Source organism: Mus caroli, chromosome 16 (assembly GCF_900094665.2).
Source record: "Mus caroli chromosome 16, CAROLI_EIJ_v1.1, whole genome shotgun sequence".
Lineage (NCBI taxonomy): Eukaryota > Metazoa > Chordata > Mammalia > Rodentia > Muridae > Mus > Mus caroli.
The window spans coordinates 15,541,764-15,559,558 of NC_034585.1; the positions used below are offsets into that span (position 1 = coordinate 15,541,764).

Consider the following 17,795-nt stretch of genomic DNA (forward strand, 5'->3'; position numbering starts at 1 on the left):
AGGATGTGGAGAAAGAGGAACACTCCTCCATTGTTGGTGGGATTGAAAGCTTGTACAACCAGTTTGTAAATCAGTCTCACGGTTCCTCAGAAAATTGGACATAATACTACCGGAGCACAATAACTTTCCTGGGCATATATCCAGAAGATTTTCTAACCGGTAAGAAGGACGCAGCTTCCACTAGGTTCATAGCAGCCTTATTTATAATATCCAGAAGCTGGAAAGAACCCAGATGCCCCTTAACAGAGGAATGTATACAGAAAATGTGGTACATTTTCACAGTGGAGTACTACTTAGCTATTAAAAAGAATGAATTTATGAAATTCCTAGACAAATGGATGGACCTCTAGGGCATCATCCTGAGTGAGGTAACCCAATCACAAATGAAATCACATGATATGTACTCTCTGATAAGTGGATATTAGCCCAGAAACTTAGAATACCCAAGATATAGATGTCAATCTGGGAAGCACAGGAGACTCAGGAGGAATGAAGACAGGGTGTGGATGCTTTGCCCCTTCTTAGAATTGGGAGCGGGATGCCCATGGAGGGAGTTGCAGAGAAGAAGTTTGGAGCTGAGATGAGGGGTGGATCGTCTAGAGACTGCCATACCTGGGGATCCATCCCGTAATCAGCCTCCAAACGCTGACACCATTGCATCCACTAGAGGGATCTTTCTGAAAGGACCCTGATATAGCTGTCTCTTTTGAGACTATGCTAGGGCCTGGCAAACAGAAGTGGATACTCACATTCAGCTATTGGATGAATCACAGGGCCCCTAATGGAGGAGCTAGAGAAAGTACCCAAGGAGCTGAGGGAATCTGCAACCCTATGGGTGGAACAACAAGATGAACTAACCGGTGCCCCCCGGAGCTCGTGTCTCTAGCTGCATATGTATCAGAGGAAGGCCTGGTCAGTATCAGTGGAAAGAGAGGCCCATTGGTCGTGCAGACTTTATATGCCTCAGTGCAGGGGAATGCCATGGCCTGGAAGTGGGATTGGGGGGGGGAGTAGTGGGGGGGAGGGTGTTGGGGTCTTTTAGGAATGCACTGGAGATGTGAATGAAGAAAGTTCCTAATTAATAAAAAGAAAAGAAAATGCTACCTGTCCTTGGCATTAGCTTTTTCAAAAGTTAATTGATTCACTTCAATCTCTGTACAGAAGAGTAACTTTTTATGAAACGTAGAAGCAAAGAGCTTCCATTAGCAACCACTTAGGAACATCTTGGGCCATGAGAGGAACAAAACCAAAAAAGAATGCCAGTACAAGCCACTCTGACTTTATCCTCTAACTTGATGGGTACCAGAGTGACTTGTGGACTGCACAGTTTCCAACAACCTAAAACATATAATTATTTTAAGCAATCTTTCAACTTCTTTCAGATAGAGAATAAACCTATAATTACTGAAACAGAGTAGAAAGATTGGTCAGTGAAACACAAATAAAGTTAAGAACACAAACAGTAAAAAAATGAGAATGATCAACAAACAGCTTTTAATATTAGCTTTAAACCTTAATGGTTTCAACTCTAATCAAAAGACATACATAGAATAGATTAAGAAACAAAATCTGTCTTTTTGATGTATACAGATAAGGAAGCAAGAAGGGATAATGCCAGGAGGCAAAAACACTATGGTTTTTTGATATTTATGGATATTACATGTGAACAACATTATTCCTTTTTGATGTAAAAGGACTCCTGATAAAGGATCCTACTGAGTTGAACTTGTTCAGTCCCTGTGAATACTAACCCACTATCCAGAGCTCAATTGTGTAACCAGTTCTGTTGTATTTGGAAGACACTGTTTCCTTTGTGTTACCAATTCCCTATAGGTCTTACAGTCCTTCTGCCTCCTCTTCTGTATAGTTCCTGGAGCACTGACCAAAGGAATTTGATAAAAGATGAATATTCCAAACTCTTTCACTCTCAGCAAATTGTTTAGTTGTGAGTCTCCATACTAGTTCCCACCTACTGCAAGAGGAATCTTCTCTCAGGATTGCTGAGTAAGATACTAGCCTATGGGTATTGCAGAATGTCATTAAGAGTCATTTATTTCTGTGTTCTTTTAGGAGAACAGTACTATATAATTTTCCCTTAGGTCCATGGCCTATTTAGTCTCAGATTGTCTCTAATTTTTGTTCAGAGTTGATTTTTGTGGGCATTTTATTTATTATTGATGTATAACCTTGGTGGAATATATAAAAAGGGACAACCTTTCAAGTTCTGCTTCAGAATATTGACCAATGAGAGAATTATGCTGTCTATGTAAGTTATAATAATTTAACAAATTATGCAAGTGTCTAATTAATGTCAATATGTTCATAGTTCTGTTCCTGGTGTTAAGCACTCTCATTAATAAAAACATGCAAGAAAAGGATGGTTGTCTCTGGACTGAAGATGGGATCAGTGGATACTACCCTTGCTGTCATCAGGACTACTGTTGTAATGGCCGTGTTCCAATAGCCTAGAACATACTGAGATATGATTTGTGATTCCATTTCAATATTTTTCCTACCTGAGACCATTCCCTCCAACTTCGGGTCACAGAAAGTACTTCTGTGAGCTAGAACTAGACAAATATCATAAGATGCATGTTTCTAAAAGTTTATTTTATCTTAGAAGTTGATGTTTGGATTATTGTGGCCAGGATCAAGCATTATTTTTCCCTTTCTTGTCACTTGGTCTCATTGTTGAGGATGTATCTTGATTTTCAGACTATGTCATTGAGTTAACTGGTTTTTACCAGGAGTTCTGGTGCAGGCAGCTGCCATATCCCTTGTGAGCAACAATGTTGTACACTTTATGGACTAACTGAACTGGTTAAGTCCTGGACCAAGAAAGGCAGATTTGTGATTTACATTAAGGGTCATGCGTAACATGAGTCTGATGTACAAAATGAATGACATTACACATGAAAGGGCATGGCCAATGAGGAACACATGACCCAGCTGAGACTTCCTGAACACCTGGTCTTATTGACAGTTCTCAGACCACACTTAGCCTGCTTTGGCCTTGCATGAGTTGAGTCTAGTCCTGAGTTCAATTCTGAAGCAACTTCTACTAAGAAATCAGAGATCCTGAGTGCTAATCTTAGAGCCATTTCTAACTTGATGTTTTCGTTTATATAGGATGAAAATGTACAGTTTTCAATCATTAACAGCTTACTCATGTTCTATTCCTAACCTGATTTAATTTAATTTTTTTTTAGAAAAAATTACAATATATGTTCTGATCATGGTTTCCCATCTTCCATCTCCTTATATGTACACTCTCTATCTCCATGCCTATCTGTCTGCAAGCTTTGTCTTTTTGTTTTTGTCTCTCTCTTTCTAGAAAGTAAACAGACAAATAACTAAAAAAATAAACTTAAAAATTTAATTAAAATACAACACACACAAAATCATAAGAGCCCAAATCACAAAACATAATTTTTAAGCAAAAGACTTGCAGGATAAGAGCTTCCAAAGAAATATGAGACAAAATATATACAAAATCACCACCAATGTGTTTGTGTGTGTGTGTGTGTGTGTGTATCTTCCATTTACAGTGCATCATGGGGTCAAGCCTTAAATATGGTTTCAATTCCCTCAGTGAGACTCCATTTGAGAAAATTATATTTTCTTTTGCGAGCAGTTGTCAATTGGAGATAGCTTTTTAATTAGGTATGTTAGATTCTGTTTACTTTTTCCTCTCTGTGCTAGGATCTTATCTGATTCAACCTGTTCAGTCACGTGTTCACGCTGCCATACTATGAATACCTCATTTGTGTACCATTCCTGTTGTCTTTGGAAGACCTTGTTTCCTTTGTGTCACCCATCCTTTGTAGCTCTTTCAATTCCTTTGCTTCCCCTTCTATTTAGCTCCATGAGCAACAAGGAGAGGGATTTGATAAAGATATCGTACTTAGAAAAGAGTATTCCAAAGTCTGTGTCCATTGTTTAGCTGTAAATTTCCATACTAATTCCCATCTACTTCAATAGGAAGCTTCTCTGAAAATGGTTGAGTAAGATATTGATGTACGGTGTAGCAGGATGTCATTAGGTGCCATCATACTGCTGTGTTCTTTTAGGAGAACAATACTATTTGGTTTTCCCCTATGTACATGTCCTATTCAGTCTTAGGTTTCTGCCACACAGCAATGTCAGGCATGGGTTATATCTTATGTGGTGGTCCTTAATCCTAAACAGAGAAGGATTAGTTACTCTCACAATGAATGTGCCATTATTGCCCCAACATATCATACAGGCTGTTGTAGACTGCAGGTTTTATAACTGGGTTGGTATTTTCCTTTGTCCTCTAGTAGCATTCAGAGTACCTTCCTGTACTATGAACACTAACTAGTCAGTAGGGATGAGGTCTCTGTGTAGCCACAAGCTTAAGTTCTCCATGTTCAGTGAGATGTGCAAGCATTGTGTTCATCAATATTGTCTTACCATCCATTTGTTAAGAACAACCAAAAGCCTTAGGAATAGCCTAAGTTGTTTGTGGATTTCCATGGGGCTCCTTTGGCCAAAAATTTCATTATGTGAAATCCATCCCTAGCACCGGAAATTTTACTTGTGGGCAAAATGTGTATGGTTGGAGCATTGTTTCTTCTATTATTTGGTGACTCCATTTAAATTTCTTCTATGTATGTATATATTTTGAGAGGCTTCTGCAGTAATTGGTTTCTATATAACTTCTCAAATAGACTTTGGTGATAGTTTTCTTTCCCTATATTCTCCCTTTCATCCCCATCTTTACTCCCCATTTCCATTTAATCCTCCTGTTCCAGTCTCCCCCTGACACCCATTAACTATGTATTCTACTCATTTTTCCTTGGAATATCATTTTCCCACTTATTTCTTTACTCTATACCTAAAGTCTGCTATTAAGTAGATAGAAGGATACCTATCAAAACCTTAAAAGCTAACATCCCTCCATATAGCAGCTAATACCATAAGACTTTCCTGAGTTTCCTCTAACCATACTGAGAAACCCAAAGAAATTGAAAATTAAATATTAAACAATTAGGCAAAATGTTAAGAGTGATTGATAATAGCATCTTTTATTTATCACTGATTGAATCTGTGGAGGGCCATGCAGGAGTAACAACAAATCACTTTAGAACTCATGGAATGCATTCCAGTGGTTACCACAACCCCATAGGTGAGCCTCTGTGTGTCACAACTCTGAGGGCCACTTGTCCTGAGGACTCCATGTTGTTATGGAGTTCTGCTTATCTTGCTGCTGTCACAACCCTCTTAGTCTAAAAGTTATGTGAAAACTCTAATGGGACTTCCAGTCCCTTCCTGGACAGTATTTCTGAGTCTCATAACAATAATGCTTGATCTCTTTGAGGCACTGCTGTTGGAGCGGATTAATAATTTAGTTACTGCACTAAGAAAGAACTTAGAGATGTAGATAGTCAGCATTGACCACCACCCTTAGAAAATATTTAGAAAAATAAAGTTGTTAGTGATGCTAGGTTGAAACATATCTCCTACTGTCTCTGATATAGAAAATCTTAGGGAATAATTTGAAGTTCAGAAAAGCACACTTATTGGCTAAACTAGGTACATTTTATGGTCAGGGAGCAAGAACATTGGCAGCACTGGCTACCTTGACTCTCACTGAGGCTAGACTGGTGATGATTGGTTTCTTATACCCATTTTTGCCCTCGGCTTCCTGATATCATTTATTAAGACTTTCTGATGAATATAATGCATTGTGAGGATTTAAGGTAATGTGACTGATTTTTATATAAAAGTTTAGATTTGTGATTTTCTAAAAAGATTGTTACAAGATTAATTTTAAAAATAAATAATAACATATAATACATAATTGTTGCAGTAAATATTGAAATTCTGACCCAGGGCTTCTACCCTGCTTTATGTTATTGAGTTCATGGATAAAACACACACACACACACACACACACACACACACACACACACACACACACACACCCACACACCCACACACACACACAGCCTTTATATTTACGTAAAGCACTAATCAGCAGAATAGCTGGGCAGTTACCTACCCTCCATGCAGTTAGAATCTACTTTCTTATTGGTAACCCTGAGTTATTACTTGTTATTCATCTGGACTATACTTAGCTCCAATTGGGAAGCCCTCAGGTCAATGCTCTCTTGACCCTTATCCCATGGCAGCTTCTTTTCTCTCCTCTCCTGCGTGTTCTTTTCCTCATTTAAACCTGTGAAACTTAAATCCCACCCATGTCTTTTCTGCCCAGCTATTGGTTGTTGGCATATTTATTTATCAATCGTAATTAACTGGGAGCAGGGATACTTAGCTAGTATCTATGTGCAGACTCTCTTGCCTCTGGAGCAACCAGTTTTGGGGGCTCAAATTAGCACTAGAATACAAGCACCATCAGGCCAACACACTACATTTCTCCTTTTTGGTCCAATTACAATGGCTCGTTCACTTATAGTAACAAACAATATATAGTAGAAACTATTTTGAAAAATTATGAAAATTATTAAGTATGAATTACATTTAAAAGTCCACTCTTGTATTTTATTCCTAAATGTACTTAGTCATCTATCCTCTTTAAATAAGTTTACAATTCTGTACCTAAATCATGTTTTATTTTAACTTGTATTACCATCTGAAAACCATCCCTTTAAATCTAGAACAAAACATAGCTTCCAAAATTTAAACAATTGGCAGAGACTGCCGGGACAGTCCCCAATATTCTTTAAAATGTTCTTTTCTTTGCAACCACAAATTGCTGCCTGACAGTAAGAGAAACTGGCTGAGAAAACCACCTTGCTTGCTTACACTTTGTTTATGTGTAACAAGTTGCTTAGTTACAAATGTAAGTATGTTTTGGGAATAGTTTTTTTTTACCTGTACTACATGTAATTTCTTGTAAAGTTACTGGGACACACTACACTGTTTTTTTTTTTTTAAACAATCACTCACTAGAAGAAAACAAAAACATAAACACATTGAAGTGGTACACACACCTAATGCTGAAACAGAGACTGTGTTATGGTTTCCTTCTGGGCTCAGATTATAAGTAACACCAGTGGAAACTACCTGAAGAATATTCTCCAATTATTGATTGTTGCTGGGTCATTTCCCACTTTGCAGTCAGACTCTGGCATAGATTCAGATGTTCTCATTACATACCACTTTCTGCTCTTTCCTCATATTAAATAGAAAAGTCTCAGGACTTCTTTTGTTATAGAAAACTCTTCCTGGTCTTGCATTCTGGTTCTTCATTTGGTGTATATGATTCCTGATTCCAGAATCTTTTTATTAGGGAGATTAGCTTGTTCCTCATACACTGTCCTGGTTCCCTCAGTGTTTGTCCATCAGAGAACCCTTTATTCTATTGTATAGAAGACTTGCCAGGACTTGGACCTCAATCTAAGAAGTTTCCATATATCCAGGTTTATATGCAGTTTGGATTGATTCTGCTTAAATGTCATCTTGAAGTCTCTGGGGAGATCTGTCATAATTAGATAGCTTCTTCTCCCAACATTTTCCTGTCACTAGTTCCCATCAGAATTTCCCCCCATGAATCTTTGGTGGAGTTTCTTCAACAGTTGTTGGATATAGATATGCCTACTTTTTGACTTGTGAATTATGTGCTACATGGCAACCAATGCATCATGCTTGTCCTGAGAAAGACATATTTATGTATTTTCTCATTGGAAATCTTTTTTTTGTGTATACTTCAGTACTGTTGCCCTATTTCTGCTCACACAATTGTTTTCAAAAATCTCTGATCGTTCTGGCTCTACTATTTGCCTGATTCCTCAACAAGAAACATTTATAGACACTTGTCCTGTGTCCAAATACTAAGAATTATGGAGCAATGGTGTTGAACAACATCTGTATTTTAAGTAGTTGACCTAGATGAGGCCTTGGATAACCTCAGGATACAGGTGCATATTGAAATATTATGCCTTGAGCCAGGGAAGGAATGAGATCTACTGGGATGGAAATTCCATGAACAGTCTTGTTATCTGTAGGCCATGCCTGTAATCTTCAGCCATGACTTTATATGACAAATCCCAAAATCTGGTTCTGAAGTAGAAACTGGTAATAGTCTATCACATCCAGCACTGAATGCCTATGTTACATTTGGACTGGATATAATTTCTTCTTTATCTTAGTTCAACAAAGTTCTGTTCCCACCAATGCTAACCAGTACCAATGCTATAGCCTTCATGAACTCCACATATTCTTTATTTTTAGCATGGTTTTTCTTGTCTGGATATAGTATAAACTTTCATTTTCCTGCTACCATTTATTTTGACTTGAGTGATAGAAATTGTGATTTCATACAGAATTGTCTCTGTTTCTAAATTGCAATTTTAGGACAGGATGACTAGGCACGAATAGATGATTAGAAATGGAATAGACACATGATTTGATGTGTGAAAGAATGTAATTCAGGTAGTCTATGGCAATTGTACTGTACAATACTATGGTGTGATCAGATGTCCAGATGAGAGTTTAGAAAACAGTGTGCATGTGAAGGTGGCACTACCTGGGGCAATGATGCAGGTTATGACCCTGATTGCAAAGTCCAGGTTGCCAGGACATTCCACACACTACTCTAAATTCCAGTGACATATATATTAAACCAAATAAGCTAGAGCAGAATAACAGGTTGTGAATGAACATTTTATTGAGCATTTTGAGGGTAGAGAGAAGGGCTATGGTAGGCAAAAGCACCAAGGATACACTTGGGCATGTTTCTGATCTCAGCCTCTGTGGGTAAGATGAAGGTCAGATGACCTAGGAACAGTCAGCGTGGGACAAACTCTTCTCCACAGTGTTACCTTCATGAGTGACGTGGCAGCTGTAAATGCTATGAGTTTCCCATGCTTTTGCTGTCAGGGTCAGGTAGCTGCTAGCCATGTACTTGTTGTTGCTCTGTTTGGAAGGCTGGGTTGTCTCCATACCCTGAGTGACAGGGGTACCATCTGCCTTCCAGTCCACTATCACAACACCCGGGTAGAAATCAGTTATCGTACACACAAGTGTGGCCTTGTTGGTCTTGAGCTCTTCAGAGGAAGGTGGAAACAGGGTGACTGATGGTGTAGACTTGGGCTGGCCTGCAGGATGAAGTAAGAGAAGGTCAAAATCTTCATCTTTCAGTAGCAATCCTGGAGGCAGTGTGTAAAGTGTCCTTGAGTTTAGACAGAAGATGGTGTATGAATTTCTTCTATCTATTCCCTGTGTGCCTAGGAATTATAAACCTATGTGTGTTTGCAATGCTTCACCTGACTCACCCTTGCCATCGACCTCCAATACAGACACCTGACCCTCTCTTTCCTGCTCTTGAATCCTCTCTGCGTTTTAAGTATATCTGAAGTCTTCCTGCCCAACCCTGAGGATAGTTCTGGTGTAAAAACCCTACACTGAACCTAAACGTTAAACTGTTGAGTTTGTTTTCACCCAAATCTATGCCGTCTGGATACAAGCATAGCATACACTTGCTTGAACTTTTTCTCATTCTGCAGAATGAAATGAGATTCACATCTCTGGATGAGCTGCATAATTTTCATGCATCAGGACCATATCTATTAGAACTCAGTTTCTGTATCTTTAATCAGTCTTTTAGAGAGACCCCGGAGCCCAGCTTCCCAACTGATATTATCTTTTCTTTTGAATTTCTGTGGCCATAACTCCCTTATGTTTCTACTCCTTATTAAAATTCCCGAGTTCTAGGTTGGATGCTGATCTGATCATGTCTTTCCATGGAGGCTCTGGGATTCATTCTATATCCTAACTGTCCTAGGAACTTAATCCTGAGTCCCACTGTCCAGGTTATCTGGCCTCTGACATGTACTTTCCCAGCCTCTGTGCTGAATGTTCTGTGCTCTCCAAGTTCAACATCTGTGTCTCTCTCTATGACTCTGGTTTTCCTTCACCATGAGATAGCAATTCAATTTATTCCTCACAAAGTTCACCACAAAAATAGACATTAAAAGGTAATAGCATAATGGAGTACTTATTGAAGTGCTGCATTTCCTAACAGAATTATAGACAGACATTGATGGTTTAACTCTTTTAGCCCTCTGTCTTTGAGATTAGACATGAAAGGCTACAGGGAGCAGTCTGAAATGAGACAAAGCATCTAGAGAAGAAAGAAATTATTTACCTAGTGTGAAGTATAGGTATGAAGTAGAATACAGAAAGGGAAATTATACAACAAAAATCACCTCAAGTCTTGGAGACAACAATAACAAAGGAAGGAGTCACTCACCTAGGACAGTCAATTTGGTTCCTCCACCGAACACCCAGCACTGTGATATAGACTCATGCAAAAAACCTTGCATGCATTTTATTCTCAAGTTGCATCTGTGATGTATGCAGCTCCTGACAATTCTTGGAAGGTGGTGACATCACTGACAGATCCTTCTTCCCAGGATCCATATGTCCTCATCGGAAGTCTTTCCAGAAAATAATCCATGGATTTTTCCATACTTGGTATGGAAGAAGATCTTCACAGGATAAAAAAGGACAGAGAAGAGCCCCAAATGACAGCTTGAGGAGACAACCAGCTGTGTAAAGTCTATGCAAAGTGTTGAGACCACTAGCTCAATCTCTGCAGCTCATGCCTGGAAAAAATCATAGAGAAACATCTGAGGCACTTCAGGAGAGAGCAGTTGGAGAACACATACACAGTCATCAGTGTCTATCCACATTTCCTCTTCCTACAGAAGGTAGAATCATTGCCAATAATATTATAGTAAACACTGTAGAATCATGACATGTTTGCTGACTGTTTTATGAAGGAATAGAGGTGTTCAACAACTTCTTTGGATGTTTACTATAATACCTAGGTATTCTTTTTTTTTAAAAAAACCAACAACCCAGAAGTATAATTTTAGCTAACAAGATATAAATTCTGGAAACAGCTTTCTTAACATGATTTGGGAAGAAATTTTTGTTATAGTTATAGTTACAGTATAGTTATAATAAAATAGCTATAGTTAATTATAGTTAGAGTTGTGACTCATAATTCAGGTAAAATGTGCGTTGGTGTTGGATAGATATGGGAACATTACTATTTCTGTGTTTCTTAATATTTCTGTTCAAACTTGTCACGGAAATTTTGACTGAAAACTTGAAACAAGACTATGAGTTTCTGAAAAATAAAATAAAAAAATGGGTATGGATGAGTTTTGGCTGTCTCCAGAAGGAACATTGCTGTGAGGGTATCCAGGATTTTCACGTCCAATTATTAGGGACAGATCTGCAGGGCACAGATTCCAAAAGTTCTTCCTCGCTCAGAAACTGGGAATTTAGATGCCTAAGATAATGGTCTATGTTGTTAACTGCTATTCTCCTTCATTGTTGAAGAATACTTCTGATTTGGAAGACTATGCTGTATGGGACTATATGATCTACCAAGGAATTATGAATGTACTCAATGTCCATTTTACTTATGAGTTATAGAGGATGATGTCCCCAAACCCTGAACACTAATTACATACTGACCTGGATAGAGGAAGGACCACAGAAAGTTCAATGTCAATTTCAAAGACTGGTTGGCATCATTGTAAAATGCACACTGGTGTGCTGCACATGAGAGGACATGGGTCAGTAAAATGGGAGTCTATTACACCTAAGTTTACCCAAGCAAATGGCTTGAATTTAGCTCACAGGTCACACTCAATCACCCTTGATCCCACCTGACATGACCTTGAGTAGTCTTGTCTTTGACTGTGAAACTACTTCCTATGCACAATTATTTGATTTCCTTTCTGGTCTCAAGTTGGGTGTATTTCTCACTAGACATAGTTATTATGCTTGAGTGTTTACCCTATCACATGTCTCAGTATAGATGACCAGGAGCACCAATGTTCTGAAGCATATAATAACATTCTGTAAGTTTATTGCAAGAACATTGGGTTTCTCTGTGTAGCCCTGGCTGTCCTGGTACTCACTCTATAGACCAGACTGGCTTTGAACGCAGAAATCCACCTGCCTCTGCCTCCAAGTGCAGGGATTAAAGGCATTCAACACCCCTGCCCAGCAGGAACTTTCTATATAACATCAAGTTAGTTGTTTAACTCAGAAACACAATATCTTACTTGACAAGCATTCTTAATGGGTGTACCTGCATGACAATTCTCAGAGAACAGCACAGAACAGGGCAAAGGTCACTGTTGTGGCGGTTCCCCCAATGTTTCAGATGTGAACTAATTTCTCATTGAGAACCATGATTCTCCCTCCCCACACTGTAGATTCAAAGGTTGAAAATTAAATATATGAGAACAAATGGAACAAAACAGTACTTTTGATTAACTAATGATATTTTATTTAATATTCAGTGGGCAAGAGATAAGGGTTAAGATAGCTAGTATAGAGAAGAGACTCCACTCTGGGTCCTACAGCTGCAGGGTTCCCAGGCTAAGGAGAAACCTGGGTTCTTAGAGACATTCTGCAGGAGACAGACTCTTCTCCAGTGTCCCCTTCATGTATAACTTGGCAGGTAAAACTGTTGTGAGATCTCCACTGGTCCGATGTCAAATGTAGGAAGGTACTGGCCATGAACTTGTTGCCCTCTTTGGTGGGATTTGAAGTGTCCACACCCTGGGTGATAGGTGTACCATTTGCCTTCCAGGTCACTGTCACACCACTTGGGTAGAAATTGGAAATCAGGCACACCAGTGTGGCTTTGTTTTCCTAGAGCTCTGCAGGTGAAGGTGGAAACACTGTGAGTGTGGGAGTGGACTTGGGCTGACCTGTGTGAATAAAAGAAGGAGACTGATTTCAGGAGACAATATAAAAATATAAAATTCTTAGTGACTGCTCAATTTGGCCATGCTTTTTACCTGGCACCTTTTCATTTTTCTCACCTGCCCCATTGAGCCTGCTTGAGTACAGACAATCTTCTTACTAGTCTTTTTCAAAACACACTCCCAAGTTACATGTCTTTGACTCTTCCCTTCTGCCTCAACTCCACTATTAGCAGGTATGGCTGTGCTCTATACACCCTATTGTTTTTAATCTAACTTGGGTTTGCACCACATCTGATCACCTTCCCCATAGTAGTTATTTTTCTTTTGTTCCTGTGGTGATCAGAGCTCTCTGGTAAACAAGGAGAGATCCCATCTTGCTTTTCAGACTGTATTTTGATTGAGGAAGTCCCTTCTTTCCCCCAGCACCTGGGGACACTGAGTCTCCTGTCCCTATATCAATCCTCTCAGCCTTTCCAATTTATTGTGGGTTCCATCCAGAAAAGATCTGAGGCTACTCTGGGGCTGGTGCCTACTGTATTTTGATCTGATCACAATAGTCTTCACTATGTTCTAGAGGTTTTTTTCTCCTAATGGGGTAGAGCATAGCAGACACTTGCTCACTGAAACAGCATCCTTCTCTATCAGTCAGAATTCCAAAACCCCACATTTGTCCCTCATTCCTGACCTCCTGCATATAATAGGCCATTTGAGGAAAAAGAACCTGGCAATGGAAACACAAAACAGCAAAATCCAGGGTTATGGGGCTTTGTAGACAGAATCCCGATTATCTCTAGTGATAATCCTGAGATGAGCAGGATCTGATTACTAGTCAGTGCTGTCTCTGTGTTAATAGGACCTTAGCGGTCCAGTATAAAAACAGAAAACTCAACACTATTACAAGATTTTTCTGTCACTATGCTTCTTTGGATCCAGTTTAGAAAGCTAGTCTTTGGACTTACACCTCTAGATCTAACATTTAACAACCTATAAAGATATTGTGGGCTCCATGAAAATCCTAGTGCCCCCTTTTTTGAGCTGGCCCAGGGTCCTAAATTATTAATCTTCCTGAGAACAAGGATGGAACCCTTGACTCTGGCCAGACCCTAACTATTGCCCCTGAGATCACAGTATATCATTGAGAATCTAAGGCCAGCTGATTCTACTCTTCTGGTTCTTCCTTCAGGTTACTTCAAAATGGTCCACCTCCCCTAGCCACCGTGGAGAAATCTAAGGATTCAGTTCTTAAGTCTGAGAAGAGCAGGTGAGAAAAGGTTTCCAGAGAGAAAAATGACCCTTGCAAGATAACAAGGGCTGGACTTATTAGGAAGAAGCATTAAAGGCACTTACCCAGGACAGTGACCTTGGTTCCATCTCCAAAAATAAACCAAAGTGACTGAGACCCAACCCTAAACCTGTGGGGCAAGCACCTGGGCTTGTTCTCTCACAGCTGCAGTGAATCAAACTACTAGCTAGCTACAGTGGGTGGAGCTGTGACCTCATTTGAAGTGGGTGATAATCCTTTTAAGGCTTGTCTTCTTGTCAGGCAAGTATCCCATGGAGTTGATTCAATACAATGTACTCTCAGCCATTCTAATATCGAATAAAATTGACTTCCAACCCAAAGTTATCAAAAAAGACAAGGAGGGGCACTTCATACTCATCAAAGGTAAAAATCTACCAAGATGAACTCTCAATTGTGAATATCTATGCTCCAAATACAAGGGCATCCACATTCATTAAAGAAACTTTAGTAAAGCTCAAAGCACACATTGCACCTCACACAATAATAGTGGGAGACTTCAACAAATCACTTTCATCAATGGACAGATCATGGAAACAGAAACTAAACAGGGGCACAGGGAAACTAACAGAAGTTATGAAACAAATGGACTTAACAGATATTAGATATTGCAATCCTGAAAGTCCCCATACCCTTCCCCCACCCTGTTCCCCTACCCACCTAATCCCAACTCTTGGCCCTGGCATTTCCTTGTACTGGGGCATATAAAGTTTCCAAGACCAAGGGGCCTCTCTTTCCAATGATGGCAGACTAGGCATCTTCCGCTACATATGCAGCTAGAGACTCGAGCTCTGGGGGTACTATTTAGTTCATATTGTATTTCCACTTATAGTGTTGCAGACACCTTTAGCTCCTTGGATACTTTCCCTAGCTCCTCCATTGGGCACCCTGTGTTCCATCCAATTGATGACTCTCAGCATCCACTTCTGTGTTTGCCAGGCAGCAGCATAGCCTCACAAGAGACAGCTGTATCAGGGTCCTTTCAGGAAAATCTTGCTGGTGTATGCAATGGTGTCAGCGTTTGGAGGCTGATTAGGGATGGATCTCCGGGTGCAGTCCCTCGATAGTCCAAACTTTCATCTCAGCTCCAAACTTTGTCTCTGTAACTCCTTCCATGGGTGTTTTGTTCCCAATTCTAAGAAGGGGCAAAGTGTCCACACTTAGGTCTTGTTTCTTCTTGAGTTTCATGTGTTTTGCAAATAGTATCTTGTATCAGGGGTATTCTAAGTTTCTGGGCTAATATCCACTTATCAGTGAGTACATATCATGTGAGTTCTTTTGTGATCTGGTTACTTCACTCAGGATGATACCCTCCAGGTCCATCCATTTGCCTAGGAATTTCATAAATTCATTCTTTTTAATAGCTCCATTTAATAGTACTCCATTGTGTAAATGTACCACATTTTTTGTATCGATTCCTCTGTTGAGGAACATCTGGGTTCTTTCCAGGTTCTGGCTATTATAAATAAGTGTGCAGTGAACATAATGGCGCATATGTCTTTATTATCTGTTGGAACTCTTCTGGGTATATGCCCAGGAGAAGTATTGCTGGATCTTCTGGTAGTACTATGACAAATTTTCTGAGGAACTGCCATAATGTTTTCCAGAGTGGTTGTATAAGCTTGCAATCCCATCACCAATGGAGGAGTGTTCCTCTTTCTTCACATCCTTGCCAGCATCTGCTGTCACCTAGATTTTTGATCTTACCCATTCTGACTGGTGTGAGGTGAAATCTCTGGGTTGTTTTGATATGCATTTCCCTGATGATTAAGGATGTTGAACATTTTTTCAGGTGCTTCTCAGCCCTTCAGTATTCCTCAATTGAGAATTCTTTGTTTAGCTCTTATCCCATTTTTTAAATGGGGATATTTGAATTTCTGGAGTCCAGCTTCTTGAGTTCTTTGTATATATTGGATATTTGTCCCCTATCAGATTTAGGATTGGTAAAACTCCTTTCCCAATCTGTTGGTGGCCTTTTTGTCTTATTGACTGTATATTTTGCCTTACAGAAGATTTGCAATTTTATGATGTCCCTTTTGTCGATTCTTCATCTCATGATGTAAATTTTTTTTCAAGAAAATACTTTGGTTCTGGCTAGGTCTTATATCAACTTGACACAATTAGAAACAATGGAGAGAATGGAGCCTCAATTGTGAAAATGCTTACATTAGACAGGGCTCAAAGTAAGCATGAAGGGATTTTTCTTTATTAATAATTGATAGGGGAGGGCCCAGCCCTTCATGAGTATGGGCACCCTTGGGGCAGTGTTTCAGGTTCAATAAGAAAGCAGACTGAGCAAGCCTGTAAGCACAAATCCTTCATAGCCTGTGCTTCAGCTCCTGCTTTCATTTTGCTGCCCCCTTTGAGTTACTGTCCTGTCTTTCTTCATTGGTGAAAACATGTGTAATGAATTTTTTTCTTTACAACTTGCTTTTTCTAGTTGTTTCATTATAGCAATAGTACCCATGAGGACAACTTACAAAACAAATTCTAGAGCACATTCAGATGATTGTAAAGGCAAGGCTGGCTCGACATGCATAAATAAATAAATGTGATACATCATATATATTACCTCAAGGACAGAAGCCATGAAAGTATTGCTACTATGTCCTAGTTAGGGTTACTATCTTGACAAAGCACTACAGGGAAAATGGTTTATTCAACTTATGTTGTTATATTGCTCTTCATCATCACAGCAAGACAGGACAGGAAATCAGGCAGAACAAGAATCTGCAGGAGAGGTGATAAAGCAATGCTACATACTGGCTTGCTCAGCTTACTATCTTATAGAACCCAGTGCCACCATCCCAGGCACTACTCCACCTGCAATGGACTGAATCCTCCCACATCAATCACTAGTGAAAAAAATGGCCTAAAAACTTGCCTAAAGACTGATTTTCTTTCTTTCTTTTTTTATATTTCTACTTATTATATTTGTCATATCATTACACACTGGCTCTATTCCCAGACCTCTGCTCTTTCCTTCTCCTTTTCTGGGAATGAAATGCCATACTATACACACACTGTGAGAGTGCTCTACCACTGAGCCATACCTCTGGGACTAAATCTTTTTTTTTATGTGTTTTCTTCATTTAGATTTCAAATGCTATACCAAAAGTCCCCCATACCGTTCCCCCAACTACCCTAACCCCCCACTTCTTGGCCCTGGCATTTCCCTGTACTGGGGCATATAAAGTTTGCAAGACCAAGGGGCCTCTCTTCCCAATGATGGCTGACTAGGCCATCTTCTGCTACATATGCAGCTAGAGACACAAGCTCTGGGTGTACTGGTTAGTTATATTGCAGTTCCACCTATAGGGATGCAGATCCCTTTAGCTCCTTGCGTACTTTCTCTAGCTCCTCCATTGGGGGCCCATTGGAGTACCCAAGGAGCTTGGGGGATATGCAACCCTATACATGAGGAGCTAGAGAAAGTATCCAAGGAGCTAAAGAGATCTGCAACCCTGTAGGTGCAACAACATTTTGAACTAACCAGTACCCTTGAGCTCTTGACTCTAGCTAGATATGTATCAAAAGATGGCCTAGTCGGCCATCACTGGAAAGAGAGGCCCATTGGTCATGCAAACTTACCGGTTGGGACATCTTCTGGANATATGCCCAGGAGAGGTATTGCGGGATCCTTCCCTATTGTGGGAAGTACTATTTCCAAATTTCTGAGGAACTGCCAGACTGATTTCCAGAGTGGATGTACAAGCTTGCAATCCCACCAACAATGGAGGAGTGTTCCTCTTTCTCCACATCCTCGCCAGCAT

The 17,795-nt window shown here is 39.7% G+C and overlaps 1 protein-coding gene and 1 gene segment (V, D, J or C); one reads left to right on the forward strand and one right to left on the reverse strand.

Moving 5' to 3' along the window:
• Window positions 1-17,795, forward strand: part of LOC110311252 (protein HIRA) — an 844,395-nt gene that overhangs the window by 181,617 nt on the left and 644,983 nt on the right. The window lies entirely within an intron of this gene.
• LOC110311263 lies at window positions 8,629-10,541 on the reverse strand. The segment is given in 2 exon segments: window positions 8,629-9,083; window positions 10,238-10,541. Coding segments are annotated over 2 exon segments (393 nt in total).